The sequence below is a fragment of the Chiloscyllium plagiosum genome, unplaced genomic scaffold (genome assembly GCF_037043375.1).
Source record: "Chiloscyllium plagiosum isolate Xiang-an unplaced genomic scaffold, Cpla_swu_hap1 HiC_scaffold_10, whole genome shotgun sequence".
Classification (NCBI taxonomy): domain Eukaryota; kingdom Metazoa; phylum Chordata; class Chondrichthyes; order Orectolobiformes; family Hemiscylliidae; genus Chiloscyllium; species Chiloscyllium plagiosum.
This window is the reverse complement of record NW_028270148.1, coordinates 30,773,612-30,797,425: the sequence shown is the minus strand read 5'-3', so window position 1 is coordinate 30,797,425 and position 23,814 is coordinate 30,773,612. Positions and strand designations below refer to the sequence as shown.

At 41.3% G+C, this 23,814-nt stretch overlaps 1 protein-coding gene across 1 annotated transcript in view; it reads right to left on the bottom strand.

Moving 5' to 3' along the window:
* Positions 1-23,814, bottom strand: part of LOC122552709 (ALK tyrosine kinase receptor-like) — a 1,076,775-nt gene that overhangs the window by 288,610 nt on the left and 764,351 nt on the right. The window contains exon 11 of the mRNA XM_087991243.1: positions 20,372-20,506. Within this exon, the coding sequence (XP_087847369.1) occupies positions 20,372-20,506 (135 nt within the window). The remainder of the gene's footprint in view (positions 1-20,371; positions 20,507-23,814) is intronic.

Here is a 23,814-nt window from a genome sequence, read left to right as displayed (position 1 = left end):
GTAGGATCTACACTAGGCTACAACTGAAGGAGTGAAGAACATCAGTTGGGTTGAAGAGATAGAGGGATTGGAAGAGTTATGGCAAGGCCATGGACTTGTTAGTCCAGGTGAGGATTATGGATTTGATGCTTTGGTGTTAAGCAGCTAATGGAGGTTAGAGGTATTGTGGTCAACGGATGAGTGGGAATTGACACATTAAACTCTGAAAGCCAAAATACAACTGAAAAGAGAAATGTCCCACTTGTACAGTAATGTCAAGTTAACTGCAGTGTTATTACAATAGTCAGAAGAATGCCAAGGTTCACCCAATTGCAACAATCAAGAATAAGGCCAGGCCTGTTACCTTACTGAGCAGCTAAATGCCAATATCCCGTGAAAGAATAATAAACAAAATTGATAATTGTCTAAAGATGCCTAGCTATTGTAGCAGTTAGAAAACTAAAACTATCTTTCAGCACAGATCATTTCAACATGTTTTGTAGTGAACTGTGAATCCTAAACAGATGATCTATGCTCCAACTCACTGAAAATAAATACTAACCAGGGCAAACTTTATTTGGATGGCAAAGAAGCAAAGAGGACCTGGCAGGATGGAATTAGAGTTTTATACATCACAAAACATCTGAAAAAAATGATTTTTTACTTAGTGGCTTATAGAACATAGAACATTACAGTCCAGTACAGGCCCTTCGGCCCTCAATGTTGCGCCGACCTGTGGAACCAATCTGAAGCCTATGTATCCTACACTACCCATTTTCATCCATATGGTAAAAACAATGACTGCAGATGCTGGAAACCAGATTCTGGATCAGTGGTGCTGGAAGAGCACAGCAATTCAGGCAGCATCTGAAAAGCTTCAAAATCGACGTTTCGGGCAAAAGCCCTTCATCAGGAATAAAAAGTTATCCAATGACCATTTAAATGCCCTTAAAGTTGGCGAGTCTACTACTGTTGCAGGCAGCAAAGAAACTACCTCTGACATCTGTCCTATATCTATCACCCCTCAATTTAAAGCTATGTCCATTCGAGCTAGCCATCTCCACCCAATCTAACCTTCTGATTATCTTATGTCTCAATTGAGTCATCTCTCAATCTTCTTCTCTCTAACGAAAACAGCCTCAAGTCCCTCAGCCTTTCCTCAGCAGACTTTCCCTCCAGACCAAGCAACATCCTAGTAAATCTTCCCTGGACCCCTTCCAAAGCTTCCACATCCTTCCAATAATGTAGTGACCAGAACTGTACACAATACTCCAAATGTGGCTTCACCAGAGTTTTGTACAGCTGCAGCATGATCTTGTGGCTCCAAAATTCAATCCCTCTACAAATAAAAGCTAACATATTGTATGCCTTCTTAACAACCCTATCAACCTAGGTGGCAACTTTCAGGGATCTGTGTACATGGACACCAAGATCTCTCTGCTCATCTACACTACCAAGAATCTTACAATTAGACCAGCATTCTTTGTTCCTGTTGCTCCTTCCAAAGTGAATCACCTCACACTTTTCCGCATTAAATGCCTTTTGCCACCTCTCAGCCCAGCTCTGAAGCTTATCTATATCCCTCTGTAACCTGCACCATCCTTCAGCACTATCCACAACGCCACTGATCTCAGTATTATCCACAAGTTTACTAACCCATCCTTCTACACCCTCACCCATGTCATTTATAAAAGTGACAAACAGCAGTGGTTCCAAAACAGATCCTTGTGGTACACCACTATTAACTGAACTGCAGGATGAACATTTGTCATCAACCACCACCCTCTGTCTTCTTCCAGCTAGCCAATTTCTGATCCAAATGGCTAAATCACCCTCGATCCCATGACTCTGTATTTTGTGCATGTGAAACCTTATCAAACACCTTATTGAAATCCATATCCACAACATCAATTGCTTTACCATCATCCACCTGTTTGGTCACCTTCTCAAAGGACTCAATAAGGTTTGAGAGGCACGACCTATCCTTCACAAAACCATGTTGACTATCCCTAATCAACTTATTCCTTTTTAGATGATTATAAATCCTATCTCTTATAACCTTTTCCAACACTTTACCCACAACCGAAGTAAGGCTCACGGGTCTATAATTACCAGGGTTGTTCTCTACTCCCCTTCTTGAACAAGGGGACAACATTTGCTATCCTCCAGTCTTCTGGCACTATTCCTGTAGACAATGACGACATGAAGATCAAAGCCAAAGGCTTGGCAAACTCCTCCCTGGCTTCCCAGAGAATCCTAGAATAAATCCCAACCGGCCCAGGGGACTTATCTATTTTCACACTTTCCACCTCCTTGTGAACCTCAATCCTGTCTAGTCTAGTAGTCTGTATCTCAGAATTCTCCTGGACAACGTTGTCTTTTCTAGTAGTATTTTGAGAATTGTGTCAGAAGTGAGTGCTAAAATGCTCAGCCTATGCACTTCTTTATGCAAATTACATTGGGATTCCTACAATCAATGCGGGCTCCTGGTTTGCATATTTAAACAGCCTTTACACTCGTTTTGGATGACACTGCTAGATGGAAGCATCTATTCCAAGGGCTCGCTTTTTTTAAAATATATTTTTATTGGAAAATAAATTTGTTATTGTTACAACAAATACAAAACAATACAGTTCAAAACAATAAAAAGAAAGAACACCAATAAAAATGCAAAAACCCAAACCGCCCTCATATACAAATGTATAAATATATATAAAAAATTCCAACTACTTAACCAAATCAATAATAACTAACAACAAACTAGTAAATAATAATAATACAGCTCAGCCAAATAAAACACCAACTCTTGAATATCGAGACCATTAGTTTTCACCTGTTCATACGTTCGCAGATCCCCCTCGTGGACTCGTGAAGCACAATCGTAACGGCTATATAAAAGCCCTTATTAGTGTGGCAGTATTCCAAAAAGGGCCGCCATGTCTAAAAGAAATTCTCCGTTTTGTGGTGTACCATATTTGTGAGAAAATCCGAAGGGATATGCTCCATAACAATCTTCCACCAACTTGACAGGACCAGGGGATTTTTGGACTCCCAACCCAACAAGATTATCTTTCTTGATCAGAAAGCGAGGATGTTGAGAAGTTTATTTCTTTACACATCTACAGGGAACACACTGGGCAGGCCAAGAAGAAGAGAGATTGGGGTCTTCTCCACTCTTACACCAAAAATCCCTTCCATGGCACCTGCCACAGTGCTCCAGAATGTTTGAGGCCTATCACAGGATGAGAGACAATGGGTAAGAGTGCTCGTACCAACTTTACATTTGGGACATGTTGAAGATACCCCTGGTTTAAATTTTGACAAACAATCCAGAGCCAAGTAGACCCTGTGGAGAACCTTCAACTGTAAAGCATGGGTCTAATTGCAAATTTATATCTTTCTTGCATTTTCTGAAATATCTTTGCATGCCTCTGAGGAGATCTCAAAGCCTAGCTCTCTCTCCCACACCCTGCAGAGTCGATTGAACTCATCTGAGAGGGCACCCCCAGTTGATGACAGAAAGTGTACTCTCAGCACTGAGCACCCTCTCTCTACGTTGGATTTCTAGGGTTCAGTCAAAAGTGTAGTTTTTTTGAATAAAATCCCTAACTTGAAAAAAAACGTAAGAAATCCCCATTAGATAGCATGTATTTTTGCGCTAACTGATAAAAGGACATCATTGCGTCTCCCTCAAATAAATCACCCATGCAAGACACACCCCTAGTCACCCAATGTTTGAATCCTGAATCTATTATCCCTGGTTGAAAACTCGGCATATCCACTATAGGTTGAAGAAAAGATGTTTTGGCAATATTGCCTTCCTTCTGCTGAATTGCCCTTCTTAATTTAACAGTATTAATAACTATTGGGTTATGGCAATATTATTAACTGTCCTTATTTTGTCCAAAAACAGCAAACTAGTAAGGGGACATTTTGCCTAAGAGGTTTCGATATCTAACCATACTGAAAGAGGGTCCCCACAAGCCCAATCACTTACGTAAGATAAAAGCAAGCTTAGTTGATCGTTTTTAGTGTCTGAGAGAAGCACTCTCCCAGTCTATGAGGCAATTGCAGTTTAGCTAATTTAATAAGGGGCTGCTTACGATGCCAAATAAAAGAGTTGAAACAGAAGTTCAGTCTCCTGAATGTTTGCTTGTCGAAAATCAGGGGGAGTATCTGTGGAGGGTACAACAAACGGGGGCAAATATTTATCTTAATAAGTGCTATCCGACCTAACCACGAGACCGGATGAGCCTCCCATCTTTGAAGATCTTGTTTGATTTTGTTGAATAATTGAACAAAATTAAACAACCGATCAAGAACTAGAGCGATGAATAAGTCCAAATACATAAAACTCCCTGTGACCACTTAAATGGGAATTGAGATTTGCCCTCAAGACCTAGCCCCTTCGTAAGACTGCCCATAGACATAGCCTCTGATTTTGCAAAATTAATCTTCTACTCTGAAAAGTTGCTAAGTGAGCATTGTATCAGGCGAGGCACCAAAACTGCTGGACTTGACAAAAAGAAAAGAGGACACCATCTATGTACAACGAAATCTTATGTAATTTTGACCCCACTTCAATATTTTAGGATCTCTACGAATAGTCTCCGTTAACGGTTCAATCACCAATGTAAAAAGCAATGGCGAAAGGGGACAGCCCTGTCGGCACTGCCTCTAAAAACGCTAAAATTGCTTGATCATATCCCATTGGTGATAACTGCAGTGAGAGGGTCACTGGAGAGAACCTTTACCCATCTTATAAAGGCTTTGTCCAAACCAAACCGCTCCAGAGTGTACAAAAAGTACGGTCACTCAACTCGGTCAAATGCCTTCTCTGCACCTAGAGCAATTACCAATCCCTGTACTGACTGTTGTTGACATGCCTGAATTACATTAAGTAGCCTCCTAACATTACTGGAGGATCTACGGCCCTTTATGAGGCCTATCTGGTCCTCTTTCACAATAGAAGGTAACGCAGTCTCCAGCCTTAACGCAAGAGTCTTTGAGAAGATTTTAAAGTCAACATTTAAGAGTGAAATGAGTCTGAAAAAATGCACAGTCCTCCGGGACCTTCCCTTTTTTAAGAATAAGCGAAATATTGGTCTTTCTTAGAGATGGCAGGAGACGATCATGACTGTACAAGTCCGAAAACATATTGAGCATCGGGCCTGACAATATGCTTATAAATTCCTTATAGAATTTGCTGGGAATCTTGCTCTGATGAGGGGGCATTGAGAAAAGACTCTTGTTTGGGGGTCACCCGGAGCTCCAGACCCTTGAAAAAGGACTCCATCTTGGTTCGCCCCTCCTCACAACCGTCAGAATCTCTGGAATGCCACATTAGATTAGATTACATTACATTACATTACAGTGTGGAAACAGGCCCTTCGGCCCAACAAGTCCACACCGATCCGCTGAAGCGCAGCCCACCCATACATTTACCCCTTACCTAACACTACGGGCAATTTAGCATGGCCAATTCACCTGACCTTCTTGGAATCAAATGTTAGGCTCCCAGACCCTTCCATAATCAACATATTGGCTCAAGGGGCACTCCTTTTCCTGGATAGATACACAGGGTACTTGCCCACTTTGTCACCATTATCATATAACCTTTATTTTGAGAAAGAAAGCTCCTTCTTTGCTGTCTGTGTGAGCACGGAATTCAATGCAGACCGCAGTGCCGTAATCCTCTGTAGTTTGGCCAACGAGGGCCTGTCAAACTAAGCCTTTGCTGCTGCCTTCAACCGTGCTTCAAGGAGACATTGCTGCTCGCCCTTCTGCTGCTTCCTACTGGCAGATAGGAAATAACTAATCCTTTGGCATAGATTTTGGCAGTTTCCCAAAGCACAGATGGGCTACGAGTTGAGCCTGAATTAATGTCAAGGAACGCCCAAAATTCCTTAGAGAAGTACTCCACAAACTTATTATCCTTAAGGGATCCATTTGCCAGTGCCTCAGGCCCACTCTACCCTCCTTAATCTTAACCAAAAGGTACACTGGAGTGTGATCGGAGATGGTAATATTACCAATCGTACAAAATGCCACCAAGTCCAGGGTTGCCACAGGGGTCAGAAAAAAATCAATCCAGAGCAGAGGAAAATCACCTACACCGTGTATTCAAATAGAATGGGTACCCAATGAACATAGTCCGCCGATTTCTCAGCAACAAACCCAAACAAGCAGATAAAACACACCCAGAAACTCTAGTCACTTTCCCCTACATCAAAGACATCTCGGAAATGACTACCAGACGACTCAGACTCCTGAGCATCATGGTAGCCCACAAACCCACCAACACACTAAAACAGCAGCTAATGAACTTGGAAGACCCTATACAGACAACAAGCAAAACAAATTTCATTTACAAAATACCGTGCAAGGACTGTAACAAACACTACATTTGACAAACAGGCAGAAAACTAGCCACCAGGACACATGAACATCAACTAGCCACAAAACAACATGACCCTCTCTCACTACTATCCTTACATACAGATAAGGAAGGACACCATTTTGACTGGGACAATACATCCATCCAAGGACAAACCAAACAGAAACACACATGAGAATTCCTAGAAGCATGACATTCCAACTGGAACTCTATCAACAAACACATTGAGTTAGACCTCATCTACCACCCCCCCTGAGAAAAAGAACAGGAAATAACATCACCACAGGAAATGACATTACGAACCCAGAGAAACCCAAACATATAAATAGAAAGCAGGATTCATCAGCAGTGCTTCGCCCGGAGGCCCACTGAAGATGTTATCTCGTAGGACAACGAAACGTTTGGAAATGAACCTTCCAGTTCAGCGAGCAAACCTGCATCCAGAACCTCAACCTGAGCTACAAATCTTCTCAAAACTTGCTAAAAATCGATCCTGGTGTGACATCTGTGAGGATTGGAAAAAAAAACGTAAAATCCCTGCCTGTACGGTGGAAAGACCTCCAGACATTCATCAACCCTAACTCCACACACTGATTCACTCATTGTTTAGCTTGTACAGAGGGTATCAGGGGGCCTTTGGGCAACCTGTCTACTGTGGGATCCATAAGATAATTAAAATCTCTCCTTATAATTAAATGCCAGGACTTGAGACTAATCAATTTAGAGAACACATCTACCAGAAATTTGAGGGGATGGGTCAGAGGGCAGTACATATTTAAAACACCACATTCTTCCCCGTTTATCAGGGCTTTGAGAATTGCAAACCTCCCGTGTGTGTCTTTAACACACTCCAGTAACTTAAATGGGAGATTTCTTCTAACTAATATAGCCACTCCCCTACTTCTGGTGTTAAAAGATGAGAAGTAAACCCAGTCAAAGCCACTCTGCTAGAGTTTCAAACACTCCCTATCATCCTGTAATCGAGCAATATCCACCTTTTTCTTTCTGAGACTTGAAAGTATCTTCTTCTTCTTAATTGGTGAGTGACTCCCCTTGATGTTTCCAGGTACACCATTTAATCAAGTCATTAGCCATAACCTTCTGCAGTAATACTTAGATTCCAGAGAGGAGGTGCTTGAATTACAAATCGCCCAGCCTTCGTGTTGCAAGATCCATCGAACATAAAAACTACATAAACTAAAACCAAGTTAGCAAACCTACAAAGCTATCAAAGACTACATACAACAAAAAGCAAACCAACATATAAAGCGCCAATGGTGCTGAATAGGGGAATGCACCCCCTGCCCAAAGGGCGCATCTACAGACCCCAAAAACCAACTTTTCATCCTATTGTTAATAGTGCAGCCAGGGCATTTAAATACCTGAACCGGGCATAAACTGCCCATAAGTAGGCATCTAGCCATCCCAACCATTTTCCCTCCTCCTAGCTACAGCCGCATCACAAACACAAGTGCAAGAAAGAAAATACACCATGAAACAACAATGTGAACAAAGAAATTTAGGAAAAAAAAAGTACCCCACCTATCCTTTGGTATAACTTAAGTTAGAAATTGAAAGTACACATCTCAATCACCCCCGAGCATAGTTTGGACCAGCTTATTACCAATTAAAAAAAGGGAAAAGAAAGTCCCGACCAGAATTCCTCTCTTTTTTTAAAGAAAAGTAGAGACAAATCCAAACAACACTATTATTTGTTCATACTAAATTGTTCAGATTAAGTTAATTTGTCCACAAAGTCCCTGGCCTTCTCCAATGTGTCAAAGAGATGTACATATTCATCTAAGGTCCTCCGAAGCACCGGATACCTCAGAGAATACAGGAACCCGAGCTCCCTCAGTCTTTTCTTGATGCCGTGATAGGGTTTTCTTTTCCATATCATCGCCGCTGAGAAGTCCTGGAAGAACATGATATTAGAGTCCTCATAAACTAGGGCCTTCAGATCCTTCCCCTGGATTCTGGAAGCTTCCATGATTCTCTCCTTACATCCAAAGTCATGAAACCGCACCAAGATAGGACAAGGACGTTGATCCAGACCTGACCTCCGTGCCATGACCCGGTGAGCCCTCTCAATCTTGAAGCTTCTCATTCCAGCCTACAAATTAAGGAATTTCAGCAACCAGTCCTCAATAAATTCCACCAGCCGCTCACCTTCCTTACCCTCTGGCAGACCGACAATCCGAATTTTTTTTTCCTGTTCCTGTTCTCGAGGTCATTAACCTGGTTAAGCAAATTACCAACCTGCGTCTCCACGGCCTGGATCCTATCCTTGGAGGAATTGGTGTCAGCTTCCACCACTGTGACCCTGCATTCTACCTCATCCGTCCTTTTCTTCAGGTCTCCCAGCTGCTGTGCATGCTTCTGCAGCATGATAGAGATCAGGGCCAGCTTCTCCTCTGACTGCTTGACTAACATCTTGCGGGATTTATCAAGCTCCTTTACCAGGACTGGTAGGAAATCAAGTCCGAGAATCCTGTAGGCTGGTTAAGTTGCTCTCTGACAGTTTCCTGGGACTCCATGATCTTTCCAGAGTCCCAGGATATCATGGTGGTCCCGGTAGGTGGGTTAGGACTTGGTCCCGCTTGCGATATGGAGCGGAGCTCTGCAATGTGATTTTTCTAGATCGCCACCATCTTGGATTCTGCCATTCCAAGGGCTCTTTAAAAATTGATTAGACATTTTCCTGGAGGTTGGCGTATATGTTGTTTGATCAAATGACATTTTGATAATTTGATTACTATTTGCAAATGTTACTGCATTTACATTAGCTAAGTATCTGGTTACTCTAACATTCCTAGGAGAAAGTGAGGACTGCAGATGCTGGAGATCAGAGCTGAAAAATGTGTTGCTGGAAAAGCGCAGCAGGTCAGGTAGCATCCAAGGAGCAGGAGAATCGATGTTTCGGACATAAGCCCTTCTAACATTCCTGCCTACTGTGGTACACAAGAATCTTTCTAAACTCATTGTGCAACTTGGATCCATGTTTGGACTCATCCTTTATTCACATTTATTGCCTATACTAGAATTATAGTGGCCAAGGATAAAATTTATATAAGGCTTTCAACCTACATCAGCAACTTTGCAAGCGTGACAGATATTGTGTAACTGGCTCACTTACAATTAGGTCAAATGCCAAACTAAAACTAATTTTAGAATTTGAAAATGTGAGAAAAAAAGCTCTTTTCTCCGTGGAATTTTCATTTCTTAATCCAGGCTCAGCAAATAAATCTGTACACGATGATTAAAATGTACTGCACCCTTTGTGGACAGAGAAAATCAGAGGTAACTAATCTGATAAAAGATCACCGACCTGAAACATGGGGTTCAATTTTCAATTATTCCAACAGGGGAGCCTGACGAGAAGAGGAAAATCCTTCAAGCTGGCTCCCTGACGTGCCCACTTCCACAGGGTTATGCACGAGTCAGGATTACACTGAGAATGGTTACCTACCTGACCACATGGCTATTCAATTTACCATTTGAGGGGAACACGCCCTCTTAGATCTTCCTCTTATTTCCAACAACTGCAGTGGAGGTGCCCTCACCACCTTCCTACATTCTTCAGTAATATCCACTTCTGACAGTGGAACAGCCAATTATGATTCTTGAACAGCCTTCTGGTATAACTCCAGATTCAGGTACCCACCCAGCATCTTTATTTGAATGGGAGTCCTGGAATCAACCATTTATTTGGCTGCCTCCTTCAAAATTGCCTTCTGGGCTTTTTTTTAATGTCCAAGCTTTCTTGCCATGTGGGCATCACTGGTTCAGCCAGAACTTATTGCTCGTTACCAAGAGTCAACCACATTGCTGTGGGTGTGGAGTCACATGTAGGCCAGACCAGGAAAGGATGGCAGGTTTCATTTCTTAAAGGACTTCAACAAAACTGATGGGTTTTCACAACAATGTTTGCCATTAAGTCAACTTCTTTTTTAATTCCAGATTTCATTGCATCGAAATTCCATCATCTCTGAAGGCGGGACTCAAAGCCGTGTCCTCAGACAGTTTGACTGGGAATCTGGATCACTGCTCCAATGACGTTCCCACCACATTACTGCCTCCCTACTTAGCTATGAACATATGAATTCGGAGTACAAGTCGGCTATTCAGCCCCTCAGGTCTTTGCTGATGCTGGTATTTCTGGTTCCTGATGGCAGGGTGGGACGAGTGAATGAAAATCTTGGCGGTTAACCCAGTTTTTCTCACTGATGCTGTCAGATTTGTCGTGTATTTCCAGCATTTTCTGTCTTATGTCAGTGGCCCAGCATCTGCAGTATTTTGCTTTCGTTCTGCATAATTGCAAGGTTCTCGCGAGTTAAGGTAATTTCAAAGTGTGCTTGCCTCACAGTCAGTTTAATTTACTTTAAATTTCTTTTGACATTGAGCAGAATAGATAGTGCTGAGTATGAGTTGGATATTTAAAACTGACTTCAACTTAGACCCTGGGGCATAAGAATCTTTCACAAATATATCTGCCAGGCACAGTGATCAATTTGAAGTACAGGGTTTCTGGCACACCCATCAACAAAGATTATAATATAAAAAATCCCTCCGTCGCTTCACATACATGTCGTGTTAAAGCAGGTCAGCAGGGGTAGATTGACTCCCCTCTTTTTAACACCCTTAGTCAGTTGCAACAAACATTTTAAATTATTTTTAGCACATAGTTATACCGCACTTTAATTAAAATGTAATATTAGTGAAAAGTACGAAGCCAGTTAGAAACTTCTTTTGAGTGAAATAAAGAGGAATTTTATTACTTACTAACCCCAAGATAAATTAAGAAATGTGACTTGAAATAAATTTGGTTTATTTATTTATTGTATTGTGCATTTTGTGACAACAAACAGTAAAAAATGTTGTATAGTTTTGGCATCTCCAGCGCCTTAAAACACAGAAAAATAAATCAAAACATAGAATATAAAGGCAGAGAAATAAAAAAAACTGTTCAACCTGATAGTCCTTGTTGTGAAGTACTCCACCATGGGCCATTGGCCTCTGGATAGGCATGAGTCGACTCGCCGTGCCACTACCGTTAGTACAACAGCCGTCATCTCTTCGGTGTCACCTCACGTCAGCTGAAGCCCTTGCCAGTATGAGTCCTCGCTTGCCCTCGCCAACGTAGATGCTACCGGGTACTGCACCAGCCCAAAATCAACTCTGCCACTGCCATGTGTCCACTTCGGGCCCACCTTGCAGATGCTGCCACTGCTGACGCTTCTGAATCTTGTATTGGGCCCAAATGTGCCCCCACCACCCCATCCGTGAATCTGCGCCGGATGCAGATGTCGCCGGGAACATAAACTCACTTCCACTGCAGCAGCCATGGGTGAGCGCTAGGACCGCCTCGTCCATGCAGAAGCTGCAAGGAACTCAGACTCGCCTGCGACGCTGCTGCCATGGGTCCACGCTGATGCCGTTGCTCTGGCCAAGTGACAACAGGTAAGTAAAATAAAAAAGAAAAGAAAGGGTAAAAAAGCAAGAAAAGATAGGAAAAAAAGAGAAAAGGAAACAAAAAGTAAAGCAGAAGAGCCCTACTCCACTGCCATCTATGCATAAGCAAAAACAAATAGAGTATTAAAAACAGGCAGAGTGTTCAGCTCAGTAGGAAGATAAAGGATAGCAGTTCAAAAAGTTTGTAATGAGTTCTTGAGTTGTTAAATTGACCCTGAGGCTGTCACTGTCCAGCTGATGCCTTATACGTTCCACAGTATCAGAATTTATTGAATTCTTGAGTTCTTGGTGAATTGATTTTTCTCTGAGTTCTAACAAGTGTGGACTTTCAAGATGTTGAGAAAGACGCAGTTAGAGAGAAGCCTTTGTCTTTGCTGTTACCTAATCCTTTCTCTCTCTGCTGCTTTGTTAAGCAGCTATTGAAACATTACTAATTGGTGTATTCTCGAGTCTGACTGCATTGTCTTTCTAAAATGGGTATTTGCAGGCAACCCTTCTGAGTAAATATATGCAACTTCTCATTCAAATATAACAGCAGGTGAAAATGACTTGAAAGCTGAATCAGTTGTCTGGTTTCCATACCTTAAAATAAAACGGTTATTTCAGTTGAGACCGTTTTATTTATGTGACATTATTTTCCTGATCTTGCCTCTATCTACGGCCATATAATCACTGCTGCCACTTTAGGTCCATGTTTATTCCTTCTTATCCTCCATTTTATCCAATGAAGGTACTAGGTATTAAAATCAGCTGATGAATGTTGAAAATTGATAGTCTTTACTGGTTAGGATAAAAGCTCCCCCAGTCGTTCCCAGTATCACTTATGCCAGTCTTCAGCCAATTTGATTCAGTCCACATGGTATCAAGAAATGTTTGGAGGCACTGAATATTGCATAGTCTGAGGGCACTGACAACATTCCAGCAACAGCACAAAAGACTTGTGCTTCAGAACTTGCTACTCCCCTAGCCAAACTCTTCCAGGACAGCTACAACACTGGCAGCTACCCGACAATGTGGAAATTTGCCTAGTTCTGGTCCCTACAGAAAAAGCAGTACAAATCCAACCTGGCTCATTATCGCCCAATCAGTCTCTTCTCAATCATCAGTAATGTGATGGAAGGTGTCATAAACAGTGCTATCAAGCAGCACCTGCTCAGCAATATCCTACTCAGTGAAGAATAAAATGTTTTGGGAGCCAGCATGAAGGATAGAGTAGCTTGAGGTTTAAATTTAATATTGCTAATAGATAGTAAGCAAAAAATTGCAGCTTAAACAATGAGACATCTTATGATCAGGATCCATGGGAAAGCAAACGGCCTAGGAAAGTCTGAGACAGTCCAAATGAACTGCACAAGTAATCATTTCCCATCAGTCAGGCCTGTTATCACAATTTTGTACTTATTGCTTTGCTGAATAATCATGTAGACATTTTCCCATGTTTATGTTATAAAAAGGTTGTATTTTGAATTGCTTGTTGGAGTTATTACCTATTGTGTGAATAGGTACACTCCCCCTGCATGCAAGAAAAATAAAGGTTGGTCTGGACAAATGAATCATTGTCTAAGTCTTGTTTCAGATCGATAAAAGACTTTGATGCATCACTGGTGGCCAGTCACAGCACTGTGTGCTATGTACAAGACGCACTGCAGAAACTCACTGATCCTCATTAGACAATACCTTCCAAACCAATGCCCACTTCTATCTAGAAAGATAAGGGCAGGAGATACATGGGAACACCATCACCTGCAAGCTCCCCTCCAAGACACACCATTCTATCTTGGAAATATATCACCGTTCCTTCAGTGATGCTGGTGCAAAGTCTTGGAATTCCCTCCCTAACGGCATTTTGAGTCTGCCCATAGCACATGGACTGCAGCAGTTCAAGAAGGCAGCTCACCACCACCTTTTCAAGGGCAACTTAGTGTGGCATCAATTAATCCCAGTAAAACTGAAATCAATGGGTAGTGGGGGGAAATCTACCTGGTTCCAGTCATATCTAGCATATAGGAAGATGGTTGGAGGTCAGGCATTTCAATCCTACAACACCTCTGCAGGAGTTTCTCATGGTAGTATCCTAGGCCCATCCATCTTCAGTTGCTTTATCAATGACTTTCCCTCCAACATAAGGTCAGAAATGGGGATGTTTGACAATGATTATACAATGTCCAGCATCATTTGCGATTCCTCAGATACTGAAGTAGTCCATGTTCAAATGCAACAAGATCTGGACAATACCCAGGCTTGGGCTGACAAGTGGCAAATAATATTTGCGCCACACTAATGCCAGTTACTCTTCTTCAGGAACTCGAAATGTTGACTTATCCAACTCCTGATGCTACCTGTGTTGCTGTGATCTTCCAGCCTCCTGCCTGTCTACCGTGGATTCCAGCATCTGCAGTGTTTCTGTCTCTAAATAAATGCTGACCAGCTAGCAACGTCCATATCCCACAACTGAATTAGGGAAAACTCAGGATGAGCAATAAGATTTTTTTCTTCTTTTTTCTGCAGTTTTTTTCCCCTTCCCCTACCCACCGACTTTTAACTTCTTAAACTTACCTGGAGAATAGAGGAGGTGAGCCTAAGTCCTGGCTTGTGTGAGAGATGAGTCAGACCCTATGCCAAGCAGGAGGCATGTCCTGGAGATCAGTTGCAGGCCGAAGCCCTGCGTGGGAGGCAGTCTGAGCCCAGGCCAATCTGGGAGACAAGTCCTGGAGGTAAATGCAGGCGGCGAATCATGGGCCAGAGGCCATTATGAGGAGGCAGAAGTTCTGAAGCCCGGTGGGCACGGACTCAGTGAAAATAACTGTGGTTTGAGTAAAATTAGTTCTGTGATAATGCAATAGTTCCGTTCTCGTGCAATCCCATGTTATAGGAAAATTGCATAATAGCAGCACCATTGAAACTAATGGGAACGGGATTGCGTAATAACCAATACACATTTTAAAAATTCATGCTTTAGAAAGTGTCCCTAATTTGTCAATAGCATTATGGTGAATTTGCATTAATAAAACACGGGTTATTGCAGAACGACCTGTACTTTTTAAAGATACTTTTATTGTTATTCTGGACTTTGAGTAATCCTAGTACTTTGTAAAACTTTGTATTCTTGCGCTAGACTAATGCTCTTACTCTTTTAATTCTGTAACAATGTATCTGTACCTTGGTGTCCTGTACCTAAGACAGTGCCAAAGCGGTGACATCACAAACTTTTCACTGCACTCATTTGAGTGGACCTGACAATAAAGGCTATTTTAATTCTAATTCTAAATGCTGACAGCAATGCCCATGTCCCACAAGTGAATAAAATAAAACTTTCTTTAGTTATTGCAAATATTCAGATTGCGATATTTCAAATTCTTGCAATTATAAATGGTGCATTTTCCTCTCATTGGTCTGGAAACCACTTTTCCTGTGAAGCCCTGACAAAAGAATTGCCTGGGAGGCAAGGAATGGTTGGGAGCCCTTGAATTGCGGGCAGACAGACAGAAAAACAGATTTATCAGCATGAGCTTGAGTGCTAGTAGAGACAGGGTGCAAACACGATATTGGAATACAGGAACAGACATAAACTATCCAACCCCTTGAGTTTCTTCTGCCATTCAATTACATCACGGTTGATATCTCCCTTGGGTTTATTTCATCATGTTGGCTCCATACATTTAATTCAGAAAAATCTCTTGCTGAATCTTCAAAGTTCCAACCGGCCAACAACACAGCATTCAGTAAGTACCTGATTTCCACAGCTCACAGTGTAAAGGTTCACCAAAATTTGACCATTATCTCTATGGGTACCTATATTTCCTAATCAGAGGTCTTTAGGAAATGCCCTGTAAATAGCAATGGTGCTAATTTATCTTAATATCCAGCACAATATTAAATTCATTTGTAAACTCATTCCTCTTTTTCTCCGTAGACGTCACCTTCCCTCTAAGAACTCTGATCCTCTCAAGCTGCTTTAAATCACCTTATTCCTTGGGTGGCCATACTGTCAGGGTGTCTCAATCTTGAGCTCTGTAGTTCTCTCTGTAAACTTGGTCATCTTTCCTCCTACTGTTCTTTGTAAAATCTACCCTTTTTGACCAAATATTTAACTATTACTGTGATTCTGGGTATCACTTCTTTACTGTAGTCCAATTTCATTGTTTGTCTGATGACACTCCTGAGAACTACATGAAAGATGATATATAAATGTATGTTCTTTCATGTCTCATGAACTTATGCACACATGACCTGATGTTCCTGAAATGTAGCCACACTGTATGTGCAAGATGGACATTGAATATAACTGGCAGAGCTGCACATGAATTTTGTTTATCTGTGCATGTGCAGAGAGGGCTCCCCCTACTGTTATGACACAAATAAGCACAACTATTTGCTTAAAAACCTTGTTTGCTATGAAAGTAATTGAATGCTATTTTGTTTAAGCATTCTGCTTGAAAGAAGTAACAAGTGAACTATATAATTCTTCTGATAATTGAAAAAAAAATACAAAAAATGTTAGTAAAGGGAGAGAAAATAAATTATGAGGGCAAACTGGACAGGAATATAAAAACTGACAATAAGAGCTTAATTAAATGTATAAAAAAGGGAGAGATCAAAGTGAACATAGGCTCCTTAGAAAATGGATCTGGGGAGACTGTTATGGGGGACAAAGAAATGGCAGAGGATTTAGCCATATATTTTGCATCAGTCTTTACAGTGGAAGGTACTTTGAACAGCCCATTCATACTAAAGAATATAGGGGAGAAATTAAGTACCATCACCTTCACGAGAGAAATAGTATTAGATTAACTAGTTGGGCTAAACGCAGTTAGGAGATGCATTAGTTGTAATTTTCCAAACATGCCTGGATTCTGAAGCAGTACCAGAGGTTTGGAAAGCTGCCAATGTGACACCCTTATTCAAAAAGTGGGGATGGCAAAAATGGTAAGTATATGCCAGTTAGCCTGACAGCTATTGTTGGGAAGGTGTCGGAATCAATTATTAAAGAAATGTAAGCAAGAAATCTGAATCTAATCAAGCGAAGTCAGCATGGCTTCATGAAAGGAAATCATGTCTGACTAATTGATTAGAGTGTTTCAAGGGAGTCTCAACCAGAGTGCACAGACAGGAACCAGTAGATCTGTTATATTTTGACTTATAAGAGCTTTCAACAAAATATTAAATCATAAGAGCCCATGATGTTGCAGATAATATATTGGCATGGATAGAGAATTGGCAGATGGTCAGGAAACAGCGAGTGGGGTAGGGGGTTCTTTATGAGGTTGGTGACCTGTAACCAGGGAGGTGCCATGGAAATCAGTCCTGAGACTGGAACTGTTTACATATGTATTAATGACTTGGAGGAAGGAAGCGAATGAACTGTAGCCAGATTTGCAGGTTGTGAGAGGGATACAAACAGTTTACAGGGAAATATTGATAAGTTGGGTAAGTGGGTAAAAATGTTGGTAAATGGGAAAATGTCAAGTTGTTCAGTTTGTAAGGGAGAACAAGTATTTAAGTGGAGAAAAAACTGCAGAAAGCTGCAACACAAAGGGACTTGGGAGGACTTCCTCCCACTTCCTCCAAACGAAAGGAGTAGCCATGGGCACCCGCATGGGCCCCAGCTATGCCTGCCTCTTCGTAGGATATGTGGAACAATCCATCTCCCGCAACTACACTGGCCCCACCCCCACCTCTTCCTCCGCTACATCGATGGCTGTATCGGCGCCGCCTCGTGCTCCCACGAGAAGGTTGAACAGTTCATCCACTTCACCAACACCTTCCACCCCGACCTCAAATTCACCTGGACAGTCTCAGATTCCTCCCTCCCCTTCCTCGACCTTTCTATTTCTATCTCAGGCGACCGAATCAACACGGACATCTACGACAAACCGACCGACTTCCACAGCTACCTGGACCACCTCCTCCCATCCTGCCCCCTGTAAAAACGCCATCCCATTCTCCCAATTCCTTCGACTCCGCCGCATCTGCTCCCAGGCGGACCAGTTCCAAAAACGCACAACCCAGATGGCCTCCTTCTTCAAGGACTGCAATTTCCCCCCCGACGTGGTCGATGATGCCCTCCACCGCATCTCTTCTACTTCCCGCTCCACCGCCCTTGAGCCCCGCCCCTCCAACCGCCACCAGGACAGAACCCCACTGGTCCTCACCTACCACCCCACCAATCTCCATGTACAGCGCATCATCCGCCGTCATTTCCGCCACCTCCAAACGGACCCCACCACCAAGGATATATTTCCCTCCCCTCCCTGATCAGCATTCCGTAAAGACCACTCCCTCCGTGACTCCCTCGTCAGATCCACACCCCTCACCAACCCAACCTCCACTCCCGGCATCTTCCCCTGCAACCGCAGGAGGTGCAAGACGCGCCCACACCTCCCCCCTCACCTCCCTCCAAGGCCCCAAAGGAAACTTCCATATCCGCCACAAATTCACCTGCACCTACATACACATCATCTATTGCATCCTCTGCACCCGATCTGGCCTCCTCTATATTGGGGAGACAGGCCGGCTACTTGCGGAGCGTTTCAGAGAACACCTCTGGGACACCCGGACCAACCAACCCAACCACCCTGTGGCTCAACATTTCAATTCCCCCTCCCACTCTACCAAGGATATGCAGGTCTTTGGACTCCTCCATCGCCAGACCACAACAAAACGACGGTTGGAGGAAGAGCGCCTCATCTTCCGCCTAGGAACCCTCCAACCACAAGGGATGAACTCGGATTTCACCAGTTTCCTCATTTCCCCTCCCCCCACCTTGTCTCAGTCAAATCCATCGAATTCAGCACCGCCTTCCTAACCTACAATCTTCTTCCTGACCTCTCCGCCCCCACCCCATTCTGACCTATCACCCTCACCTTGACCTCTTTCCACCTATCACATTTCCGACGCCCCTCCCCCAAGTCCCTCCTCCCTACCTTTTATCTTAGCCTGCTGGACAAACTTTCCTCATTCCTGAAGAAGGGCTTATGCCCGAAACGTCGATTCTCCTGTTCCCTGGATGCTGCCTGACCTGCTGCGCTTTTCCAGCAACACATTTTCAGCTGAGAAGTCATTGAACCATGCTGGATTCTGAAGGATGTTGTGAAGGTGTTTCCCCTCATGGGACAGTCTAGGGACAGACTGCATTTCTCAGAATCAAGGGACTAAGATGAGGAGGAATTCCTTCTCTCAGTGGGTTGATAATCTTTGGAATTCCTTGCCACAGAGAGGTGTGGTGCCAGAATCCTTGTGTCCCTTTAAGGCTGAGATTGATAAGTTCTTAATCAGTGGAGCAATCAAGGGTTATGCAGAACGGGCAGGTAAGTGGACATGAGGAATGTTGGATCAGTCATGATCCTATTGAATGGTGGAGTAGGCTCGAAGGGCTAATTGGTCTACTCTTGTTTCTATTGCTTATGGACAAATGAATTGTAACAAATTGCATTAGGAAATTTCATTGATGACATTAATTTGAAGGCATCTGAATTTAGCACCTAGGGAATCAGTTATTGTTGGAGATAACGCTGCTACTTTCTGATCTGTATTTCCCTCTCTTAAACTGTCATTACTTTTCCAACCTGATCTTGACCTTCTGGCAAACTCTAAGGAGGAGCAGACAGTAGATGCAGCACTGCAATTTCTATCAGTGTACAAGTGAGTAGAAATCAATTGATTTCTTCATTGGAATGAGGGAACCATTAGGTCATTTATTGTGAGGAGAATTGAATACAAAATTATGGAAGTTATACTTCAGTTATACAGGGTATTGATGAGGCCACATGTGGATTTAGTGAGGTCACGGTCACACACCTATTTGTTGTACAAAGAAAAGCAGAAGGATAGGAAAATTCTCACTCCTCATTACACCAATGAAGGATAATATCTTTAATTAAAATAAAGAAAATATTGGCGACTGAGATTTATAGCAGGAGAACTGGCATAACTGGGGGGATAATTTGCTAAGAATATGGAAACATATTATAAAAAATATATGCTAAGCTGGGTTCCCGTTCCATATAAGAAGCTGCTTCATAAACAACCTGGGAATTGGGACTGGCAAGCCTTGCCTCCTACAGCAACAGCATGTTTCATGGACATCACCAGGAGAGTGGTATGTTTCCTCAATTTTAGTCCAACATTACAATTTCCTAAAGCACTGGACAAAATGTTGATTGCAGGAGTTTCATTTCATGATGAGCACAAGGGTTTAGACTCACTAGTTGCTACAACATTCTAATCAATCTTATAATCAAAATTTATTTCCAAATAAGCATGCTGTTACACTGCATTCATTTTATCTTATATTTGGAAACAAGTCAGAATAAGGTGTTATTCTGTATGTTGTCTTTTAAGTCTTATTCAGCCTTTTTAAATCAAATCTCAAAAGATGAACAACCCAAGATGCAATATTTCCAATAGCATGTCAGATAATCCAGGAGAAGCTTTACAATTGGAAAAGAAAAATCTACATTTCAAATCCACATTCCAAAAACAATTCTTTAAAATGTCAAACAAATTAGTTTACATGGCTCATACCTGACAGAGCACTGACTTGCATCTCCTCTTGTACCTTCTTACTAGCAGCTACAACAGTCTTGTCCACAAAGGCTCGGCCTAGCAGAGACTGGCTTGAATTGGCAGAATGATTTGCAGGAGAGCTGTCTGCATTGCCTACATTAAAGAAAATAATTAAAATCAAAATTTTGCCTTATGCAGTTTGTGAGAATAACTGGAAAGAAAGTAATTCACAATCAAAATCTAATAAATGCAATTAATATTCTATATGCACATACAGACATACAAATTAGTGCAGACCACTCAACCCCTTGAACCTGTTCCATCATTCACTAAGATCATGGTATTACTCCACATTCTCATATGAAACTGATAACCTTTCACCTCCTTGCTTATTAAGAATCTATCTACATCTGCTTTAAAATTATTCATGGACTTTGCTTCTACTGACTTTTGAGGAAGATCATTCCAAAGACTCATGATCTCTTGAGGTAAGTTCTCCCACAAAAGGAAATATTATTTTTCTCAATCATTTTGCCAAGATCCTTTCAACCAAGTGTGTTTCAACCAAATTGTCTCTTACTCTGCTAATCTTCAGTGGATACAAGACTCACCAGGCCAAACTTTCCTTATAACTAACCTGCACATTCCAGGTTTTAGCCTTATAAACCTTCTCTGAAAATTCTTACATCCTTTCTTAAATGAAGTGACTCATATTATACACAGTATTCCAGTTGTGGTCTCACCAATACCTGTATAACTGAATCATATCATCCTTTTGTTTGTATTCAATTCACTCACGATAAATGATTACCTTCTGTTAGCATTCCTAATGACTTGCAGTATGTGTGTACTAACCATCTATGACTTATATACTAAGAGGCATAGATCCCTCTGCATTCAGAACTCTGCAAACTCTAACCATTCGTATAAAATATTTATTTTCTACTCTCCCTGCCAAAAGGAACAATTTCACATTTTCCTACATTATAATGCATTTCCAGATCTTTTGCTCACTCATTCAATCTACTTCTGGAGTCATTTATATCCACTACAAAATTTACTCTCCTACATAACGTTGTGTCATCAGCAAATTTTACAAACGTACCTGTGGGTCCTTCATCCAAGTCATTTTTATAAAATGTAAAAAGTTGAGATCCCAGCCCCGACCCTTGAGGTGTGTCATTCATTACATCTCTCCAATTAAAAAATGACCTAGTTATGTTTACTCTCTGTTTCCTCTTAACTAGCTAACTAGTTTGTTTTTACCCAAGGCCCTGTATTATAAGCTTTTATTTTCTCAATAAGCTCTGATGTGCAACTTTATTAAATGCTTTCTGGAAAGTACAGTGCATCCACCTCTATCCCTTCATCCACAATGTATTACTTTCTCAAAGAATCCCAATATTTTGGTTAAATATGATTAACTGCTTGCATACCTTGAGTTTTTCTAAGTGTCCTGTTATAATGTCTTTAACAATAACTTCTAACATCTTTCCTATGACAGGATGTTAACCCTACTCCCCTGTAGTTTCTTGTTTCAATCTCCCTCTTTTTTGGATAAAGGTGTCACATTCACTGTTTTACAATCTAATAATCTTCTCTGAATCTAGGAAATTTTGGAAAATTGAAACTAACGAAAATTAAAACTATCAATTCTTTCACCAGCCACTTCTTTTTAGACTCAAGGATGCAGTTCATCAGAGATTGGTCAGCCCTCAGCACCAATCATTTGCTCAGAAACATTTCCCCAATGATTATAATTTTCTTGACTTCATCCTACCCTTTAACTTCCTGATTTACAGCTCTTTATATATGGGCTGCTTGTATCCTCTATAGTGAAGACTAATGCAAAATTCCCTGCTCCTCTGACCTACCATCTCCTTGTTTACTATTATTAATTCTCCAACTCACTTTCTGTATGACCAACACTTCCATTCTGAGCTTTTTAAAATATCAATGAAAACTCTTGTTAAGTTTTTATAGTTCTAACTACTTTGTGTAATCATACAGGTTTTCTTGAAGTTGTTACTTTCATAATTAAGGTTAGGTCTTCCACTTGGAAATTTTATTTCTCATTGAAATGTGTCGATTCTGTGTTCACATGTGGATTATCAGTCGATGTATAGACCCAATTCACAAATCTTCTGGTTTGATTTCATGACTAATCAATTTCTTTATTCTTTCATGGGATGTGGGTGTCAATGGCAAGGCCAACAATTGTCCTTGAAGGCATTTAAGAATCAAGAACAACATTGCTGTGGGTCTGGGGTCACATGTAGGCCAGATCAGGTTAGGATGGCAGATTTCCTTCTGTACAGTACATTGATAAACAAGATAGGTTTATATAACAGTTGTCATGACAGAGACTGGCTTGATTTTCTGGCGCTATTCATTGAATTTAAGCTTCATCAGCTGCTGAAGTGGGGGCTGAACTCATGACTCTCAAGCATTAACTTGGATCTCTTGATTACTATCCCAGTTGCAATACCACTAAGCCACCAAGTCCTGAACTGATAAGATCATAGCAAAATTCTGTATTTGAATGAAAGCTTATCATCTGGCAGTTAACATCTCTTGAATACAACATGCAAACTTCTTCAATCTTCTATCCTTCTGTCTTTCTTTAAATGAATATCTCTTTCTTTCTAAGCTCTATAATTTTTTCTGCTTTTTGTATTTTTGATTTTGCAATATGATTGTAGAAACAACTTACATCCTATCTTCAGTTTCTTCTACAGCACATATCAAAATCTGCAGATTTACTACTGAGATAGTCAAGGGGAACAGACCCCAGCATCTCTCAGCTCCCCTTCAAGTTACATATCATTTTGACTTGGAAACATATCATTGTCACTCAATCAAAATCCTGAAAATTGCTACCTAAAAGGACTGTGGGTAGATCGATAATACTTGTATAATGTGATTCAAAAAAGTGTCTCACTACCACTTTCTCAAACTCATGCTTGAAAATAAAATGCAACAATAATTGCCTCGCTTATATTGCAAATTACTAAGAATTGTGGCTTCATTCTTTAAGTATTTCTAGAATAGCTCTGCGTAGTAATAGAATGAATCACCAGTCCAGTTAATTCTATACCAGTAATGTGGGCACTGACAAGTTGAGAAAGAGCTGATGTGGCTGACAACAGGCTAAAATATGTTATCATTTCCATTTTAAATTCCAGTTACAGTAACTTTCACTTTATATCCGAATGCACATCAGTCTTTCTGCTAACGAAAGCTTTTTTTTTGGATTTTGTTTGACTCAATCTTCATACTTGTCAAGATGAGGGACATTGGAGTTAGACAACGGAACATCTTGTACCTTTTTAATTTATTCTAGGCTGGTAAAATATGGAATAAACATGCCAGACTGACATAGGTTTTGTGTTGCATTTTTCAATTAACAGTTTTTTCGTGAATCAGGTTTCAGTCAGCCGTCATTTTCTGAATGCTACCTT